General features: G+C 39.3%; 1 protein-coding gene across 1 annotated transcript in view; it reads left to right on the plus strand.

Moving 5' to 3' along the window:
• Positions 1–17,528, plus strand: part of LOC102423914 (ephrin type-A receptor 6) — a gene marked incomplete at its 5' end in the record, with an annotated part of 354,481 nt that extends 336,953 nt beyond the window's left edge. The window contains 2 exons of the mRNA XM_023762099.1: positions 16,117–16,266; positions 17,414–17,528. Of these exons, the coding sequence (XP_023617867.1) occupies positions 16,117–16,266; positions 17,414–17,528 (265 nt within the window). The remainder of the gene's footprint in view (positions 1–16,116; positions 16,267–17,413) is intronic.
• Between the last annotated feature and the right edge of the window lie 4,774 nt (positions 17,529–22,302).

Raw genomic sequence — 22,302 nt, forward strand, 5'->3', positions numbered from 1 at the left:
GGCAGGCTCCCGGAGGCACGCTACATGAGGGCCAGAAGTTGGTGCTTTAATAAGTATAGACCAGTGGTCGGCAAACCGCGGCTCGCGAGCCACATGCGGCTCTTTGGCCCCTCGAGTGTGGCTCTTCCACAAAATACCACGTGCGGGCGCACACGTACAGTGCGATTGAAACTTCGTGGCCCATGCGCAGAAGTCGGTTTTTGGCCTGGGCGAGTCTATTTTGAAGAAGTGGCGTTAGAAGAAGTGGGGGGTGTCGGTCGGGTGAAGGGAGTCAGGGCGCAGGCGGGCCACGGGATACGCAGCACAGGGGAGGCGTGCATGATTCATGCACGAGTTGAGTGAGCCAGTCAGTCAGCAGTCTCATTGTGCAGTGGTTAGTGCTAGTCGCGTCCGCAAATCGCGCGCGGGTGACAAAAGTACCTACTCGAAGCATAAAGTTACCTGTATTTTTCCAACCAGCTGCAAATCCTACAGGTATTTTTGTCATCAATTTAAGAATTGTAATTATTTTGTGTTGGTGGCTTTATTATTATAAAATGAAACATTTTTTTAGGTATGTTGAGATGGTTTGGACAAATAGAGAGGATGAACGAAAGGAGATAGACGAAACAAGTATACAAGACGAGTGTGGATGGGAGAGTTGGAAGGGGTCGACCTCAGCAAACGTACCTCAATCAGATTGAGGACGTTTTTAGCAAAGGCCAGCTTAGGAGTACCCTAATTAAGTTAATAACAATGTGCCTACCTATATAGTTTAAGTTTAAAAAACTTGGCTCTCAAAAGAAATTTCAATCGTTGTACTGTTGATATTTGGCTCTGTTGACTAATGAGTTTGCCGACCTCTGGTATAGACAGTTGGCAGTTTGATTCAGTCCTCAATTCTAATCTGTGGGAGACCAAATGGAGGTTTGTGTTACTGATTTGCTGTCCTTGACACAGACATGTGCACTACTGCTGTTGCCCTTAACATCCTTTGGTTTGAGAAACCAAAGGAACCAGTGTTCTAAAGGTATTGTGCCTGAACTTTTATCAGCATTATTTTCCCAATAGCATGAATGGGATCCCCTGTCAACCCCCTCACCCCCACTGCTGCCCACTCACCCCGTCCCTGATCCCAAAGCACTGAGACTGTTTAGGGAGAAGAGACATGGTAGATAAGGGTAAGAATGTTAGGTAAAGAATGCCTCATTTGTTTTATGCTTAGAAAACTGTGGCACTGCCCCTCCGTCCCCCAAGTGCCAAAGCCCAGTTGTGTGTCCCAGAGTGATATTGGATTAAGGAAATGTGACAGAGTGCAGAATTTCAGTCTTTCCTCCCATAGAGCTCTCAGCCTGGGAAAGAAGTCTAAGTACATAACCCACAGTGACTCTTATTAACTCTCCTGCACTTGCCTCTTCTCTACTATCCCCAAACTCCCAAGGTTCTCTGACACTTCTACACTGACACAACTCTCTCATCCTCTAGGTTCCCATGGTTTTTATTCCACTCTAATTGCTTTTTCTCAAGAATTCACCTGAGAAGATTTTCTTTTTTTAAAAAATATATTTTATTGATTTTTTACAGAGAGGAAGGGAGAGAGATAGAGAGTTAGAAACATCGATGAGAGAGAAACATCGATCAGCTGCCTCCTGCACACCACCTACTGGGGATGTGCCCGCAACCCAGTTACATGCCCTTGACCGGAATCGAACCTGGGACCTTTCAGTCCGCAGGCCGACGCTCTATCCACTGAGCCAAACCGGTTTCGGCCACCTGAGAAGATTTTAACCTTTCTCTTAACAGAGTAGTAAGAGGGGAAGAAATTAAGGGAACAAAGGGGGATGAGGAAGGCTGCGAAATCCACAGCTTAATAAGTTTATACTAACATAGTGGAAATTTCATAACCTTATACCTTTAATATTTCCTTTCAAAAGACATGCCCAACAGAAATAATGTTGGGCAGAGAAGGCTTTCATTATTTTGAGCAGCATCTCTAAATAATGCTGATAGTCCTGGACCTGACACACTCCCATGGGAGCATTCAGAGCTCTGTGCAGTTCCCGAACTTCTTGCTTTCTCTCCTACTCAAGAAGGTGTATGGATATATTAGTGAGCATAGTGTTATTGTAACTACAACCTTAAATTGATTGTAAAAAATAATTTTTCAAAAACACCTTTATAATATAGGCAGTTATCCTTTCATATGTGTGAATTTCATACTCTTTTCACTTTAATTTATTCTATAATTCTGCCCTATAATCTCCTTTCAAAGAATTATTTGTAGCTATCACATGGTGCACAGCCCCTGGGAGAAAAGGCCCAGTTTGAGGCCAAGGCTATGTGGACAATTGCAGCAGGAACACCTCTTGCTCCCTCTTCCCTGATCTTCATGATCAAATTGGTAACTACTCTCAACCCCAAGTCAAGCATAGTCCCAGAGTCCAGAGTTACATCTTGGGTCCAGTAGTTTAATAGCATGAAGTGGATTGATGGCTATATCGGTGTTCGTTCACCCAGCCCCACCTTCCCAGCCCCACCTTCCCAGCCCCATCCACATTGTCCTACACATTCATTCTCCCATCTCTTCAACCCCACTCGCTTCCTCCATCCACTGTATGTTGATGTCAGCTGGCCAATGCTCTTTCGCACAGTGCTGCAGTGTAATAGGAAAACAACACTTTCCTACAATCTCTGCTCCAGATCCCCAGAATGTCACTGACAAAGAATTTTACAGATTATGGGCTCCTTGACAATATTAGCTTTAAAAAGGTGACATCCAGGGATGGGCAGTTGCTGATCAGATGAACCAGTCTTTGATAGTCACTTGCCACAAAAATCATATTCTGTTCAGGCCAAGGCACTGAGAAATATTCTTACTACCTATTGGACCATAGCTAAGGATCTTATAATATCTTAGCTCTTAGGAACTGGAACCACCACTTTTCTTTTCTTTTTTTTTAATCTTTATTGTTGAAAGTATTACATATGTCCCATTTTCCCCCATTGATCTCTCCTACTCCGCCCCTCCCCCCAGGCCTTCACCACCCTATTGTCTGTGTCTATGGGTTATGCATATACACATATGAGTTCATTTGTTGATCTCTTCTCCCCACACATACCCTCCCCTGTCTTCCCTCTGAGGTTTGACAGTCTGTTTGATGTTTCTATGTCTCTGGGTCTATTTTTGTTCATCAGTTTATGTTGTTTGTTATATTCCACATATGACTGAGAACATGTGATATTTATCTTTCTCCGACTGGCTTATTTCACTTAGTATAATGCTCTCCAAGTCCATCCATGCCATTGCAAATGGTAAGAGTTCTTTCTTTTTTACAGCAGCGTAGTATTCCATTATGTAGATGAACCACAGTTTCTTAATCCACTCATCTGCTGAGCACTTAGGCTGTTTCCAAATCTTAGCTATTGTAAATTGTGCTGCTATGAACATAGGAGTGCATATATCCTTTCTGATTGGTGTTTCTGGTTGGGATATAGTCCTAGAAGTGGGATCACTGGGTCAAATGGGAATTCCATTTTTAATTTTTTGAGGAAACTCCAAACTGTTTTCCACAGTGGCTGCACCAGTCTGCATTCCCACCAGCAGTGCATGAGGGTTCCTTTTCTCCACATCCTCGCCAACACATGTTGTTTGTTGATTTGTTGATGATAGACATTCTGACAGGTGTGAGGTTGTACCTCATTGTCCTTTTGATTTGCATCTCTCTGATGATTAATGACTTTCAGCATTTTTTCATATGCTTGTTGGCCTTCTCTATATCCACTTTGGAGAACTGTCTATTTATGTCCTTTGTCCATTTTTTGATTCCCTATAAATTTGGGAGGTTAAACCCATATAGGATGTATCATTGGCAAATATGTTCTCCCATGCAGTGGGCTCTCTTGTTATTTTGTTGATGGTTTCTTTTGCTGTGCAAAAGCTTTTTATTTTGATGTAGACTCATTTGTTTACTTTCTCCTTAGTTTCCATTGTCCTAGGAGATGTATCTATAAACATTGCTACGAAAAATGTCTGAGATTTTGCCGCCAATGGTTTCTTCTAAGATTTTTATGGTTTCACATCTTATATTTAAGTCTTTTATCCATTTTGAGTTTATTTTTGTGTATGGTGTAAGTTGGTGGTCTAGTTTCATTTTTTTGCATGTATCTGTCCATTTATTGAAGAGACTGTCTTGACTCCATTGTATGCTCTTGTCTCTTTTGTTAAATATTGATGGAGAGTTTAATGAGTTGGGTCAATTTTGGGGGGTCTCTGTTCTGTTCCAAAGGTTTATATGCCTGTTCTTGTGTCAGTAGCAGGCTGTTTTGAGTACTATGGCTTTATAGTATAATTTGATATCTGATATTGTGATTCCTCCAACTTTGTTCTTCTTTTTCAAGATTGTTGCGGCTATTCAGGGTCTTTTTTTTATTCCAATTGAATTTTTGGAGAGTTTGTTCTAGGTCTGTGAAATATGGCGTTGGTATTTTAATAGGGATTGCATTGAATGTATAGATTGCTTTGGGTAGTATGGCCATTTTAATCATGTTGATTCCCACCACTTTTCTTAATATATATAAATCTAGTTTAACTTTTAAAGCTTCCATTAATATGTGAATCATGAAGGTAGAGAAAAACTCAAACCAGTATCTTAATTCAGAACCTCTGCTTTAGAGAACTACAAGTTAACATTATAAAACTAAATGGTACTGCCTCTCTTCATCTAGTTAATAAAGCACCTATAATGCTGTCTTCAGTGGGCAATAACTTTCAACAATCTGATATACCTTTTTCCATTCATTTTGAAAGATCTTGCTCAGTGTTGCCTGGACTGTACATAATCAGCACTTGCTAAATTGTTAACTCTGTATACCAACTCATGGAGAACTTGTTTTGTTTGACTTCTGTAACAAACACTTTTAATGATGTTTTTTATGTCAGAGAAGTAACTAGCTGGACAAAACCCAGTGTTGAATTGAGGGATTAGCAAAGCTTTGTGGAAGGAAGACAGAACATTAAGTATTAATCAGGAAGTGTGAAATTTCCACCCATTAGAAAATCAATTTACCTGAACTGTTGGCACAAAATAATAATACCAATGTTAACACCAATACTAATGTTGATACAAAATTTAATATACATTATCAACAATCTTACTGTTATTTGAGATCCTACTATGTGCCAGACATTGTACTAGGCACCTTCATCTGTTAGGTCATTTATTCCCTACAATTATTATCTCCATCCCTCAGATAAGGAAATGAAGACTCGAAGAGGCTAACTTTCCCAAAGGTACACAGCAAATAATTATTAGATCAGGAATTTGAATGAGGTGCACTGACTACATAGCTCTTGTTCTTTCCATACACAGTAAACAATCCCACAAAATGCTAAGATTTTTCCCAATACAGCACTGTTTCAAAAATGTGATTATAGGAAAGAGGGTACATTTTTACATTTCCAGATAGGTTTTTCTCTGAAATAACCAGGCTTCATAAATGGAGTATACTAAAATCCCCAAAAGAATTTGTAGTGGGGCACAACCTATTATTTTATGTTCCACTACACATACAAGGATGTAGAGTATATGCCCTCGTTTATGGGAATAAGTAGCAAATTCATAGTCCATATTTTCTATTCCCCCAAGATCTTCCTGTAATGCTCAGCCACTTGAAGAACATTACTTGGAAAAAAAATAGAAACTACAACAAAATAGCAAAATCAGGAAAATATGGCAGTCACACAATTCCAGAATTACATCCTCAGGCATTTTTGTAGATTGAATTTTTCCAGTGTTGGAAAATATATGCTTTGCTTTTTCCCTTGTTATGGCAGACATTACTAATCATCACACACTTTCCCACTGCGCCCAAATGCTACCTCAGTATTCCTCTCAAGGCAACATTTTGACAACCACGGCTAACGAATTGTAGTTGGCATGCGATATGAAATCTATTTATATCCCTGTGTTATTTCTTCACACAAATAGACTTTCCTTGAGGTTCAGTAATCTATTACTCTAGCTATAGGGACCATGCACTGGGTACTCGGAATTATGGGAGTGTTTTAAACAGTATTTTCCTACTCAGCATCTATCCCTCCTAATGTTCAAACATACCTCTCATTTTAAATTTTGTTTTGAATTTTATTCCTTTATACTTTGCACCAATTATCAGGCTTTTAGAAGAATTAAATAATATTGATAAAAAATCCTGAAGACTTTCTGAAAATAAAGAGCTGACAAAAAATAATTCACATTTCCAATTTAACACTGTGGAGAATCACATTGTTTAGAACAGTGGTCGGCAAACTCATTAGTCAACAGAGCCAAATATCAATAGTACAACGATTGAAATTTCTTTTGAGAGCCAAATTTTTTAAACTTAAACTATATAGGTAGGTACACTGTTATTAACTTAATTAGGGTACTCCTAAGGCTTAGGAAGAGCCACACTCAAGGGGCCAAAGAGCCCCATGTGGCTCGCGAGCCACAGTTTGCCGACCACGGGTTTAGAACAAAAAGATATTGCCCAGAAGCACGAAATAGTCACAAGATATATGGCATGGTTCTATGGATTTTAGAATATTTGGAATAAAATTACACTTTAAATGTTAAAAAAAATATCAATTCTTTCATTAACTTAACTTATGTTCAAGTTGACTGTTCGGTCTAATTGTAGAAAGGGCAATGTTTTTTCTTCATTCAAAGGTGAGATAGGTAGTATATGTATCAGGATATTACTTTATGAATAAACTAAATAGTGTAAAGTGTAGTTCCTTTACATGAGAAAGAAACTCATGTAAAAGCATTGATATTGAATAAAGTAAATGCTGATTTTGTGGTTCTAGGTCTGGTAACCCTGTGCTACCTCACTCCACCTTTAACTGTCTTTTCCTCCACTCTGAAGTCTATAAAGCAGAGATAAGCAAACACTTTCACAATTCAAGAAATACACTAAGTAAAAAGCATATTCTTTAATAGACTGACTGTTACATCAATAGGCACTGTTCTAGTTAACAAAATCAAATGAGAATAGATTATTCAATATGAATCAGCCATTCTGTCACAGATCATACTTTTTTATAAAAAATATTCAAGGCTAAATCATTTATTTTACAAATTTCTGTAATACTTTCAGCATTGTGCTAAGGCCTACAAAAAATAGAAAGATGTGAGATATGGTTCCTGCCATCAGGGACTTTTAACTTCATCTTAATTTTTTTTTCTTTCTTATGGATTTTCCCCAAGGAATTACCTGAACTGAAGCAAAAAGATACATGCTTTAAGACTGTATAATCATCTATAATAAAAGAATGTTGTTAGCAATCTAAGAGTCTAATTTTAGGGAATTAATAATTATTAAGCATTAACATAAACTATTATACACTCATTTGAATAGTCGCTATGAAGACTTGAAACATGCAAAATATTTATAAATATTTGAAATAAAGTGAATATAAAATAGAATGGACCTTCTCTGTACAGTTCTGCTAACCATATATAAATGTAAGAGCTAGGAAAAAATGTTATGTTAGAGTAGTAAGTGGAGAAAAGCCTTTAAGCTTGTAATGAATGTAATGATTTCCTATTAAAACAAGATCTTACCTTGCAATAGTGCTTCTCAAGCACTAATCTTGAATCATTTTAATAGTTCTATTACTATTATATTTACATGTTGAATATAAAATGGAAAACTTTTGAGGATAAAAACCTTCTTGCTTTTTTAGACTTTATTTTTCAATTACAGTTTATATTCAATATTCTTTTGTATTAGTTTCAGGTGTACAGCATAGTGGTTAGACAATCATATACTTTACAAAGTGTCCCCCCTTCCCTGATATTTCATGTACCCACCTGCACCACACATAGTAATTATAATATTATCAACTATATTCCCTATGCTGTACTTTATATCTCTGGACTATTTTGTGACTATGAATTTTTAGTTCTTAATTCCTTCCCCATTTTCACCCAGTCCCCCAACACCTCTCTCCTCTGGCAACTATCAGTCTATTCTCTGTAACTATGGGTCTGTTCCTATTTTGTTTGTCTGAAAAATATATTTATATACCTTCTTGCTTTTTAATGACAGTTTTGATACCTATTGATAAGCTATCTAACAACTTTCTAAATTAAAAGACTAGTACTATCATCAACTCAAAGGGCTCATTACATAAAAACTTACTTGCTGTGTCAGTACTATTGTTTTACATATTTCGATGTATTGAAAGTATATATTTATTGCACCTTGAACTGTATCATTACCTACTCTAGCCTTTTCCCTAATATAAATTGATCATAAGTTATACCTGGGATTTCCTAATGCTACCCCCTCCTCGTTTATCTGAGGAAAGCAGTAGGCCCTTGACCTTCTGTTCTATAATATGTGCTTTTTAAAATGTGAGCTGCAGGTTTTGCTGTGAGGACATTTCTCAGGTGGGCAGCTCGCACTAATCACACACAAAAAGGAAATTTCTAAGCACTCAGCAAATAGCAGACTGAATTTATCATTGTACATGGTTGCTAAGAAAGAGCATTTATTGTTTATTAGGTAATATTCCTGAGAATTCATGTGAGGCTGATGGTACCCAGCTCTCAAAGCCAGGAAACAGGCAGCATTTTTCAACTTCATTATAAGAAAAGCTGAGAGAAGAGTTATTGCACAGGGGCTGTGAACAATGAGGGGTCCCTGACCTTACTAAATCAATTGCCAATGCAGTCATATAAAGGCCAAAGCGTAACTAGGTTACTCGAAATGTGTGGAGAGAAAGGGGATTATGGTATTAAAACATCCTGGTAGCAAACAGTGGATGCTTTTCAATAGAGAAATAGGCCATTTAAATCATTTAGTATACAGTATGTCCTTCCATGAGCTTTCTATACTAAGGACATGAAATTAGCAAATTACATTTCCACTCACCAATTATGAAATTTTGAAAACTCAGGAATTAAACCAGCCTCATCTCAGGAGACAGAGAAGTGAAGTCATCCAACTATGCGTGTGCACCAAGAATGGGGTGGAGTATGAAAGGAAAGTCACTGGAATACATTCTTTCCTTTTCTTCAGTTTCAACAAACTTCTTTGACAAGTAATTGAAAGATATGAAAGCCAGATTGTTTTCAAACAGGACATTAGTTTTCTAAAGGTGTGGTTTTATTTGTAGTAAGCAATAAGAGTACCCTAGACATTTTGATATTTAAATTTAGTGACGTTACTACAGCAGTATTCCCTAAAGCATATTCCTTAGAAACTGGTCAGATAACTTAGGAAGACAGTGCAGAAGCTATTCTGAATCCTCTTATGTATTCTCACTGGACATTTGAATAAGGAAGATGCTGAGAAATGCCACAACTAAAAACCCTGATTATCTCTGTTTTCCATGGAGACCTTTATTATTTTGTATTTATATATGAATTTTTATTTGACAATACTTATTAATATAAACACCTCTAGGAAATGAAGAAATATAGCAATAATTAAAGTATTTACTGGTAGATGCTATAATAGCTTTTAATCTTTGGACATGACTAATCCTTGTTTAAGGTCAAATCATGAATTACTCTAATATTTAGAATGAAACAGCCCACAATCAAGAAACATTGCAGTTTACAGTACAGAAGAGAATGTGGCATAGCGTCTAAAATAGGAAATATGGTCTGGCCAGCATGGCTTAGTGGTTGAACATCGACCTATGAATCAGGAGGTCACAGTTTGATCCCTGTCAGGGCACACGCCCAGGTTGAAGGCTAATCCCCAATGTGGGGCATATGGGAGGCAGCCGATCAATGATACTCTCTCATCATTGATGTTTCTGTCTCTGTCTCTCTCTCTGTCTCTCCCTTTCTCCCTGAAATCAATAAAAATATGTTTTTTAAAAATAGGAAATATTATAGATTTTTGAGAAGCAGTAAAAAGAACACAAGTCACTGTTAAGCATACCATATTCGTGTGGACTAAAGTATAGTCACAAGATACATGCATTTAGTTTATAATAAAGAGCCAGGGTCATAACGACTGATTACCACCGAAGGCACAACCAGACCAGAAATCAGTGCTGGGTTGCCGTGGTGACCAGCACTGACTGGGGCCGCTGCGGGTGCCCCGATCCAGCACTGACTGCCTAAGGGGCTGTGGATCAGGCTCGGAGAGAGGCCTACAGAGAGAGAGGCAGGGTCTGATCCATAGCCTCTTGGCAGCCATTGATCAGAACTTGCCTCTCTTTCTCTCCCAGCCTGGCCAACAGCTGAGCCTTCATTACTCTCTAGGCCTCCACCGGGGCTGCTGATCAGCCCCACCTTTCTGATCAGGCCCTGTCAATAGGCCCAGAGACTCTGACTGGCATAGAAACTGACCAATCAGAACCAAATTGGCCTGCAGGGGAGGGCATTTGGGAGCAAGTTCAGGTCGGCAGGGAAGGGCAGTTAGGGTTGATCAGGCAGGCAGAGGCAGTTAGGGGCGAACAGGCCAGCAGGGGAGAGCAGTTAGGGGCAAGATCAGACTGGCAGGAGAGGGCAGTTGGGGGCGAGATCAGACCAGCAGAGGAGGGCAGTTAGGGGCAATCAGGCAGGCAGAGACAGTTAGGGGCGATCAAGCCGGCAGGGGAGAGCAGTTAGGGGTGAGATCAGGCTGGCAGCTGAGGGCGTTGGGGGCGAGATCAGGCTGGCAGGGGAGGGCAGTTGGGGGCGAGATCAGGCTGGCAGGGGAGGGCAGTTGGGGGCAAGATCAGGATGGCAGGAGAGGGCAGTTGGGGGCAAGATCAGGAAGGCAGGGAAGGGCAGTTGGGGGCAAGATCAGGTCGGCAAGGGAGGGCAAGTTAAGGGTGATCAGGCAGGCAGAGGCAGTTGGGGGCTCAATCAGCCCGGCAGGGAAGGGCAGTTAGGGGCGATCAGGCAGGCAGGCAGAGGCAGTTAGGTGCAATCAGGCAGGCAGGCAGAGGGGTTAGGGCAGGGGTGGGCAAACTTTTTGACTCGAGGGCCACAATGGGTTCTTAAACTGGACCGGAGGGCTGGAACAAAAGCATGGATGAAGTGTTTGTGTGAACTAATATAAATTCAAAGTAAACATCATTACATAAAAGGGTACGGTCTTTTTTTTTTTTTTAGTTTTATTCATTTCAAATGGGCCGGATCCGGCCCGCGGGCCGTAGTTTGCCCACGGCTGGGTTAGGGGCAATCAGGCAGGTAGGTAGGTGAGTGCTTAGGAGCCAGCAATCCCAGATTGTGAGAGGGGTGTCCGACTGCTGGTTGGACATCCCCTGAGGGGTGTCCGATTGGAGTGGGTGCAGGCTGGACTGAGGGAACCCCCCACTCCATGCACCAGGCCTCTAGTTATATATAAAGAACAAAAGCCCCTGGATTAGCTTATCCTCTCTTTTTACCCCCACCCCCACCTTCAACTAGACCCCAGTTTAGAAAAAGGGAAGTCAATGTAACAATTAAAGAAAAAAACAAATAAATGAATTCTAGGCCTTTAGGAGGAACTCTGTCCTGAACAGTTCCAAGGGGCACCTTTCAGGGTCTTCAGGAGTCATACGTTACTACTTGTATGACCATGCATAATGTTTTTGGCTTTTATGCTCCCAGACACCCAAGTCCTGGTCATTTAAGGATAGTTTAAAAGATTTTAAGGGTAATTTTGATAGAGATTCTCTTTTGATTTTTACCTTATTCACTGACCTTAGAACCTAACTCCCACTCCTATAATTTTTAGCACTACAATACCAGGGTTACATAGCAGGCATATGCCATTCTGTTCATAGTGGAGGTATTCTTATTTCATGTGGTTTAATCATATGTGCTCATATACTATTAGTTTCTAATTAAAGCTGAAATAGTTCAAATATGGATGTAAAGAACATTATAATGAAATATTCCAAATGTGACTATGGCTCTAGTTAGTCTCCATAGATTCTTTCATTCTTTAATTTTATAAATAACTAAAAGCAAAGTAAATGAAAGTTGGATTAACCTTCAATCCTATATAATAAAAGAGAAACATGTAAATTGACCGTCCCTTTGCTACGCTCACCAGCCAATGGGGTGAATATGCAAATTAACCCGCCAAAGATGGTGGGTTAATTTGCATACACAGGCGCCAGGTGGAGAGAAGAAGTGGGAGAGCCGGCAGCTTGGGGGGACATGGCTCACTCGGTCGCTTCCAGTGTGGGGAGCACCAGGAATTCTGGGAATAGTAGTTCTGATGGCAGCCCCAGGTCCAGAATCAGAAGCCCAGAGCGCGGGGAGCACCAGGAATGCTGGGAATCATAGTTCTGGTGGCAGACGGATCTCCTAGACACTAGAGCAGCGGTTCTCAACCTGTGGGTCGTGACCCCTTTGGGGGTCAAGCGACCCTTTCATAGGGGTGGCCTAAGACCATCAAAAAACACATATATAATTACATATTGTTTTTGTGATTAATCGCTATGCTTTAATTATGTTCAATTTGTAACAATGAAATTGGGGGTCACCACAACATGAGGAACTGTATTAAAGGGTCGCGGCATTAGGAAGGTTGAGAACCACTGCACTAGAGCAAAGTGAGCCTGGAGCAAGTTACTATTGCAGTGGGGGATGGAGGGAAAGCAAAGATGAGAGACATAAGTAAAATCATAGTGTCTAGGAAAAATTAAAGGGAAGATATCCTAAAACTTCCAGGAAATCTCCACCAATGAAGCAAAGGAAAAAAAATGCCTCTATTATTCTGTGAGCAACAAACCAAACTGGGTTGGGGGTCTCAGACAATTCGTTCATATGATTGCAAAGACAGACAGAAACTCCAGATTGCAGAGGGCTCCCAGATTGGAGAGGGTGCCGGTCGGGCTGAGGGAACTCCCCAACCCCCATCCCCATGCATGAATCTTCGTGCACCAGGCCCCTAGTATTCTAATAAAAATAATTCAGAGGTTCACTTCTAATGGGAAAGGCTTGTATTACTTAGAAATTATTGATTTTACTCAAACACCAATCATTAAAAAATTGTTACTGCTTTATTATGTAATACTAGTGGCCCAGTGCATGAAATTCATGCACGGGGGTGGGAGGAGGGGTTGTCCCTCAGCCGGGCCTGCACCCTCTCCAATCTGGGACCTCTTGGGGGATGTCTGACTGCCGGCAGTCAGACATCCCTCTCACAATCCAGGACCACTGGCTCCTAACCACTCGCCTGCCTGATTACCCCTAACCGCTTCTGCCTGCCAGCCTGATCACTCCCTAACCGCTTCCTGCCGGCCCGATCTCCCCCAACTGCCCTCCCCTGCTGGCCCGATCACTCCCAACTGCCCTCCCATGCTGGTCCAGTCTCCCCCATCTTCCCTCCCCTGCCAGCTTGGTCGCCCACAACTGCCGCCCCTGCTGGCCCAATCACCCGCAACTGCTCTCCCCTGCTGGCCTGATCACCCCCAACTGCCCTCCCCTGCCGGCCCGATCATCCCCAACTACCCTCCCCTACCAGCCCAATTGCCCCCAACTGCCCTCCCCTGCTGCGACCCACCTCCTCCACGGGAGGCAGCAGAGATGCCAGGACTAGCCTCCTCCGCACCACGCGGAGCCACGGGACCCCCAGGCCTCATCGCACAGAGCAGCAGCCAGGCCCCACCTCCGCTGTGTGCACAGCATCTTGTGGCAGCCATCTGTGGCAATGTCTCGCACAAGGGCCACCTAGGCTTTTATTAGTATAGATAGATTCTAGACCTAATAAGTTTTAAAATTATATATTTACTAGAGGTCTGGTGCACAAAATTCATGCACGGGGGGGGGGGGTGTGCGGGGGGAGTGTGTGTGTCCCTCAGCCAGCCTGCACCCTCTCCAATCTGGGATCCTGGTGGGATCAGGCCTAAACGGGCAGTCGGACATCCCTCTCACAATCCAGGACTCCTGGCTCCCAACCACTCACCTGCCTGCCTGCCTGATTGCCCCTAACTGCTTCTGCCTGCCAGCCTGATCACCCCTAACCACTCCCTTGCCAGCCTGGTCCCCCCCAACTGCCCTCTTCAGTAGGCCTGGTCCCCCCCAACTGCCCTCCCCTGCAGGCCTGGCCCCCCCATCTGCCCTCCCCTGCAGGCCTGGTCACCCCCAACTGCCCTCCCCTGCTGGCCTGGTCACCCCTAACTGCTCTTCCCTGCAGGCCTGGTTCCCTCTAACTGCCCTCCCCTTCAGGGCTGGTCCCCCCCAACTGCCCTCCACTGCAGGCCTGGGTTCCCCCCAACTGCCCACCCCTGCAGGCCTGGTCCCCCCAACTGCCCTCCCCTGCTGGCCTGATCGCCCACAACTGCCCTCCCCTAACGGCCATCTTGTGGTGTCCATCTTGTGTGTTGGAGTGATGGTCAATTTGCATATTACTCTTTTATTAGATAAGATTACCCTAAAGAGCTAATAACATGCTTGTTACTATAAAAGCACTTTTACTATCATGTATTTTTTAAAACTACACAAAATATTGTTAACATTAATTTTCATGTTATTTGGTAAGGAGAATAATATAGTTTATTGTCAGAATGGCTTAAATACATAATTCTGAGTTACTTTTATTATAATTTCTAAAGTAAATTCCATTTTATTCTCTCTGTCTGACTTTAACTTATATAAAAGTAATTTGTGTATATACTATATATGTATTTACATACATATATGACATACATATATGTTTATGTATGTATACACACACTTCCCCTAGCCTTCCCAAATAATACCTTTACATTATTTTTATATCAAAACTATAAGACTATTCCCAACTGCAATGCCCTGTGCATCAGATTTGAGAAACAAAAATACAAATTTCTGTATCACTTAATTTAAAACTCATCAATGCTGGATTCCTTTTTCTTGTTAACCCAACCTTGCATTGATTTTGCTTAATTTTGTGCTTTATTAATATCTGTGCTTTGGACTATATTATCCTATGCTTTATGTATATAAATCTCATTCATGAAATTGACAGCAGAGATTACTTTTTAATAAATAATGTATTATTGTTGAATGAGAACAAATAAATGGAAGCTCAATCAATGAATTCACCATGGAAAAACAGAAGGGATTACCAATAGCAAATGTGAAAAAGGCAAAAGAGCATTTTTTGGATTCAGTGGCAGATAAGAAAGTGTAAGAGTGAACAGCAGCCTGTGGCTAGTTATTCTCCTTGTGGATATTCCCCAAATTTGAAAACATAATTTTGTGCAAGAAGTTGTAAGATGTGAGTTTTCTCATGATATACCAAGTATAAGACCCAGTAGTGTCAAAAAGCAGAAAAAGACAAAACAAAAAACAACAAAAAAAACCTGACAAGAGAAACTGAACAGATAAAAGTGGTTGATGGAATATGATGGAAATTAGAAATTTTTTAAATGGAGGTTGGAAACATCTATAATAATAAAAGTGTAATATGCTAATTAGACCAGGCGTCATTCCAGACGAAGCCAGGACCAGAGGGAAGCCCAGGTCCGGGTGCCAGAGGGATACCAGTGCCTGCAGCCGGGGGAAGGAAGGCCTACTCTTGCATGAATTTTGTGCATCAGGCCTCTAGTCTATACTAATAAAAGCCTAGATGGCCCTCATGCATGACGTCGTCACAAGATGGCCACCACAAGATGGCTGTGAGCACAGTGGAGGCGGAGCCCAGTGGCTGCTCTGCGCAATGAGGCCTGGGGGTCCCGTGGCTCCGCACAGCGCGGAGGCCAGTCCCAGTGGAGGAGGTGGGTTGTGGGAGGGGAGGGCAGTTGTGGGCAATCAGTCCAGCAGGGGAGGGCAGTTGGGGGCGATCAGGCTGGCAGGGGAGGGCAGTTGGGGGCGATCGGGCCAGCAGGGGAGCTGTTAGGCATCAATCAGGCCAGCAGGGGTGCAGTTAGGAGGCAATCAGGCTGGCAGGCAGAAGCGGTTAGGGGCAATCAGGCAGGCTGGCAGGTGAGCAGTTGGGAGCCAGGAGTCCTGGATTGTGTGAGGGATGTCCGACTACTGGACATTCTCTGAGGGGTCCCAGATTGGAGAGGGTGCAGGCCAGGCTGAGGGACATCCCTCTCCCCCGTGCATGAATTTCATGCACCGGGCCACTAGTTAGATATAAGATTACTGTAAAAGAAAAAAGAAAGTTGGCTAATTTTTGCTTTATCTGGCTTTAAATGGTCTCCATGGTTTCTTTTCCTTGTAGAATGCCGGAGTCGCCTGGAGAAGTTCCTGAATATCCTCTGTTTGTCACAGTGGGTGACTGGCTGGATTCTATAAAAATGGGGCAATATAAGAATAACTTCATGGCTGCAGGGTTTACGACTTTTGACCTGATTTCAAGAATGAGCATCGAGTAAGTGGTACTAGGATTATTACAGGGTTTAGATGCTCCACCCAGGGGATTATAAATTCAAGTACTGTATCAAGAAACCATGGTTAAACTACCTTTCCTAAGGCTCCTATAGCATTCCCACATCTTTCCCCACCGTTTCCAAATACTGTTCTAGTGGAAGTTGGACATTACACTTTTAACTACTATTCTTTAAAAGAATATATTTTATTCAAATCGCTATTTAAAATTTTATAATAATTTCTAAAATGCATATTAGGCTTGTTCACATCATAGACTTTACATCAACATGGTTTTACTCTGGTAAGTTATTTATTACTCATATATGCTCATCTTACAGACTAGTAGTCACTTCCTGTTACTTCATCAAATGTAATCATTGTAATAATACAATATTATCATGTCATTTCAGATTTCCTTCTCTATAGTATTATGTCCAGTCATTTTCCCACTGTCTCAAAGATTTTCTTTTGCCTGTGTGCAATAAAAGTGCTCAAGATGTGCTTAAAAGGTTAGATACTAAAACTAGTAAGTTGAACCATATGAAATTGCCATTGTTTTAAAATAGTAATGACAATTTCATATGATTCAGCATAATACAATGGCATTCTTTTTCAAATTATTGAAAGATCTGAGAACTCAAATGGAGTCCACACTATACATTCTGCCCTACATACTATTTTGCTAACACTGTTGAAAATTTATACAATTACCTAAATTATATAATGTTTAGGGCTATGACATGTCTGAATATTACATTAGTGCCTGAATTTGAAATTTTCCTTAAATTTGAGGTTAACTTGATGTATTCACTAGCACCAGGGAGAAGAAAAAAGTAACAAACTCTTAATGTTCATTTATATGTCTTCTTAAACTTTTATTTTACCAGTTATACAATTTTTGGCAAATTTATAAAGCAAATCAGACATGTTACATATTTGCCATATCTCAATGTTTATTTCCTCTCTCTCATACTTAGGTCTTGGATATTCCCCAAATTTGAAAACACAATTTTATGCGAGAGAAAAAAGTAAAGAGGAGTTGGCAACATCTCAGATCTAAATGTTCATATTCTCTATTCTCTATCCCCCTCTTTCCCTGCCTCCTCTCTCTTTCTCTCCCTCTCTCTCTCTCTCTTTTTCTCTCTCAGTGACATTAGAAGAATTGGAGTCATACTCATTGGACACCAGAGACGAATAGTCAGCAGTATACAGACGTTACGTTTACACATGATGCACATACAGGAGAAAGGATTTCATGTATGAAAGGACTACAAGCACCGGTGTTTTGTGCCTCAGCATTTCTATAATGAAAGATATCCTCTCTACTACCCGCTCTTCTGAATCTCCAAACATCACTTTACAAACTGCTGTCCCCTGCTCAGACTACGGGGCACACACTCTTGTTTATGCTTCCAACCTGGATTTTTAAATCATGCTTCATAGCTCCTCTCTGAATAACCTGCAAATAAAACCCTGGCCCACTGCAGATATCACTACACAATGGTAAATAACTCAGCATGGATGTGTAACTTTGTATAACAGCATTTGGGAAGTGTTCAGGGACTTAACACAGGAATTTGCCCAGATGTAACTTCCTTAATGATGTATTTAGAGTTTGATGGTAGATGAAAAAGAAATAGTTGACCTTATTTTCATGGTTTGTGATCAAGTAGCTTCCAAATTGACATGCATATTTATTTGTTAGATAATTATATTTAACTCTATGGGTCGTATTGTTATTTTATTTTATAATGGCCTAATTGTTGATGCCTAATGTTGTTAGATTTACAGAAATGAGCAATGGTTTTATGTAGTGAATTCTTGTCAGGTGTGACTATGGTGAGAAGGGGGTTATCGGGGAGGGAAAGGGAAAAACATACTGTGCTTTCAGATCTTCTAAGGCTGGGTTTGTCTATTTTTTTAAAAGTGTCCTACGTATTTCATAGTAGGTGGTAGTTTAGAGGCTTTCCCCCTCTAATTTTTTACTAACTACAGTACTATAGTACATTTTCTCTACTACCTTATAAAGATCACCTCTAGAAAGACCATGACAGAGTCCTTTGCTCTAACGGCTTTCACAGAGTGAAGTATAGAATAAAACATGACTATTTCCTTGGCTCTTCTTCACAAGTTTCCAAAAGTAATTATTCTCAGTAGAATTCCTTGAAATAAAAGCTCTAAGATTATAGCCTTGGATTTAATGTTAAAATGTTAATTAAATTTAAACAGCATTTAATAATAGTTGTCTGGTGGCAAAAGAAAATAAACACATGTAGCTGACCATTTGATATTAGTGCATTTTGCAAGCTTAAGAATTGTGGTTTTGTTCATAAAAATAAGTTACATGAACATGCTGAGCTGTTTTCCAAACCTTCCAAGAGCCAGGTATGCCATTGCATACTCCAAAGAGAGCATAAACTGATCTAACACATGGACATGCATAAATATTGTGTCAACCTGGGTTCATAATACAGTAACATAAAAGCATGAAACAGCTAAGGTATGCTGTTGTCATAATCTTCTTGGAGGCTGTCAAAAAGACAAGTACATTTTTTAGTGAATTAAGCTGAGTCAGCTTAATTGAACAAATTCAATTATAAAATCAGCTGTTCTTTGTGAAACTAAAAAAAAAAATGACTGTTGTGCTAGGTATAAGAGTAGGGAGAATGTGTTAAGGAAGAAAAACCAAAAGGCCAGGTTGTCTAAAGATGCTAATGTAATAAATCAGTGTTTATTTGATCACATAGATAAAGGTGCCTACCCACATTCTCAGATTCCTACCTAAATCACATTTTTTGGTGACAGTAGCTTTCTTGCTATTAAAGGAGATTCACTTTTTTTGTTTATCTTTTTTCAGATTTGTTGATTGTCCTGTTAGACTACACTTTTCCACATATTTATTTTCTTAATGATTTATCTCCTGATTTTTGCCTACCACAGCTTAATTTGTCTCATTTCAAAAAAAAAAATGTATAGAGCTAAAAGGAAGAGTCTTTAAAATACTCCTTGAAGTATACTAAAAAGGAAAAAAGTAGGAAATCCATCACTTTTTAAGTAAGTGTATCAGAAATAGCTAGCAGCATTTTCCAGCCATCACCCGCATGGTCACACATCACTCACAAACTATCTGCAGTTTGCTTGATACATTAACACAAATATGAATACATTTAGAGGAAATATAAAATATCCACATTTACCTGTCTTCAAATATATATTAAATAATAACATAAATAACAGATGTAAAACAGATTAAATTTATTAACCATATATATTTATTTTTATAATACAATAAAAAAGGTATTTAGAAAAATAAGGAATAGAATAATTATGGTCTTCCATAGGACTCTGTCAGCAACATCTGTAAACTTTGATGAAATGTTTAAATTTCTTTAGGAAGAGCATTCAGTGTTTGCCACATTGAAGTTCTCTGTTAAGAAATTTTTTTCTTAAAAAAGTCTGATTCTATCCATATCTGGTTAATCTATACTTTTTTTCTTCCCTAACATCCTTATCTAGTTTTATAAACTGTCTTTTCACTTTGTCTCTTACCCCAAATCCTCTTTAAAATTACATTTACATTTTTCAGAACGATAAGCATGATAATCCTAAGAGTGTAATCTTGAACCTCATTATGGTCAGAGCAAGGTTGAAATATGTGTGCAATATTAAACTGAAACATTAAAAATAAAGCTATTTCTTTACCGCCTATCAATCACAGAGTCCATGATCCCAAGGGAATGATAATATGCAGGAATGTTAATAGTTAAGTTGTCAAATATGTTTAAAAATTTTACATGAAATATTTTGAGATTTACTAGTGTACATATTCAGTAATTAAAACTTTAATATGCATAAGCATAGCACTTAATTATAGGAAGAAAATGAGTAACTTCCATAAATCACAAGCCTTCAGGAAAAATCTTTGATAACTAAAATATGCATATATATTCATGTACCTGCATTATTTTAAATTTTCTTATCTACACTACTGAGAGTCTTTTTGGATTTTGACAATCAGACAGATGAAGAAACTATTTTCATCTTATATTCTGGGTGGTCAATTTCCAGTCTGTAGTCAACTCATTTTCTCATATTATAAGGCATATCTGAAAAAATTTTTAAAACAATGCACAATCGAGGAGATTAGTACATAAATCATCAAATTTAAAAAGTCAGAAATTGCAAAGCTCTTAGCTTAACCAGAATCAATAATTATAGCTCTTTTGCGCTGTTATAACTGTTGATAAGTAAGTTATGCATGCCATAATCAAGATGATTTCTCTTATTTCACTCTGTCCTATCCTTCAAAAATCCATTCAGCTATCACGTAAATAAAGCAGACTTCCAGCTTCAGCTTTAGGGCCTCAGTTCATGAATGGAAAACAAATCCAAATCCAATCCTTGAAAAGCAGTCTTTATAGAAAGTCTTCTGAAGGGTGACTTTTTTCCTTAAAAATCCATTTTTATTTCTTTCCCTACCCAATTTCTACTCTGTAAAGCAGTCAGTTAAATCTCTTATCGCAAAAGGTTCATGAATACTAGGTATCTTTTTTCTATTCCTTTATTAATTTTTCCAAACCTTCCTTTCTCAGTCCCCTCTGTTCTCTCTTTATTCCTCCATCCCATCTCTTTTCATTTCTCAGCTCCTACCACACCCCTTACCCTTATCAGCAAAAGAAAGGTAGCACAGCAAGTCCAAAAAGACCTTATAGGTCTCCATAAAAGATGCTGAGGGTGGAGGGAAGAAGAAATGTTGCAAATATCATACTTTAATATTTTGGGTCCTACCACATAAATGGGAGCATTTGTAGTCACAAAACATCTGAGTTCTGGATTTTCATTAACTGGAAATTAAGTGTTTTGGAAAGTAATTTCAAAAATGGATGATGATGATCCTTTTCTATAGCTTTAGCTAAGGCAATTTATTATTAATTTAAAAGAATCAAAAACTCTTATTATCATCTCACAGTTAGTGATATATTCGTGGCCATATTTTCTGTTCATGTGTATGCAGACTCACTACCTCAAAGGTGTTACTAATTAGAAAACATCGGACACTTTTTAAAAACAATTCTTGAGTAATCTCTTGCCTAAGCCAATTCACTAATCTTAGTAAATGTAAGAATAAGTATGAACCTGCAATGGTTGCATAAAGTTCTTTCATATATGATAGATTTAACAAGGGAAAGAGATGATTACTCATGACTATATCTAACATATTACTAGGTGAAATAAAGAAACATAAAAATCTTCATTGCAGAAAAATAAATACTCCATCTTTCTCTTACTGTTCCCTTAAAAAAAATTAGGTATTTAAAAGATTTCTTAGCATGAAAAATACTATTTTCTGTTATCAGGGGATGACATGATATTCGTGTCTTCTGGGGGAAAAAGATCCAGGTCATCAAAATGTAGTTCTAATTATCTTTCTTCTACAAATAATTAAATTCAAATTTCAAATGAATGATAGATTTATATAAAATGTCTTTAAAAGGACATTTACATCTTGATTGAAAGCCTTGGGTTCTTTACTTTTAATTCAAAAGAGGATTTTTGTTCAGTTGGCATTTGCTTTTATAGGATTTTTGAATAGATATGAAAGTCTACCTTTAGCTTATCATTGTTGATTCAAAATTACTGTATTTAAAAATGAAAGAAAATATTAAAAGAAAAATTTTCCATTACTAAGGATAGTAAAGCACTAGTAAAAGGAAACACTTACTCTTTTAAAAAATAATCTGGCAAATACAAAGTTTTGTGTTCTCAATGATGCCAAATCCCCTGCATTTTATTATGTTTGCACTTTCCCATTGAAAGTAAAGTTCTTTTTAAACAAAACCAGGGAAGGTTCTTGCTTGAATTTCAGCACTGGTTAATCAGAATATTAAATCTCTAAGAGAACTTTTAATTAAGAGAACTTTATATATGTTTCATTTAAAAGAAAATATCTTAAAGAATTCCACCACCTTTAAAGGAGTACATGACAGATGAGGATGAAAAATAGCTCTTAAATGTAAAGATGTGGTTTCTACTTTAG

This window comes from Myotis lucifugus, unplaced genomic scaffold (genome assembly GCF_000147115.1).
Source record: "Myotis lucifugus unplaced genomic scaffold, Myoluc2.0 scaffold_231, whole genome shotgun sequence".
NCBI classification, from domain to species: Eukaryota; Metazoa; Chordata; class Mammalia; order Chiroptera; family Vespertilionidae; genus Myotis; species Myotis lucifugus.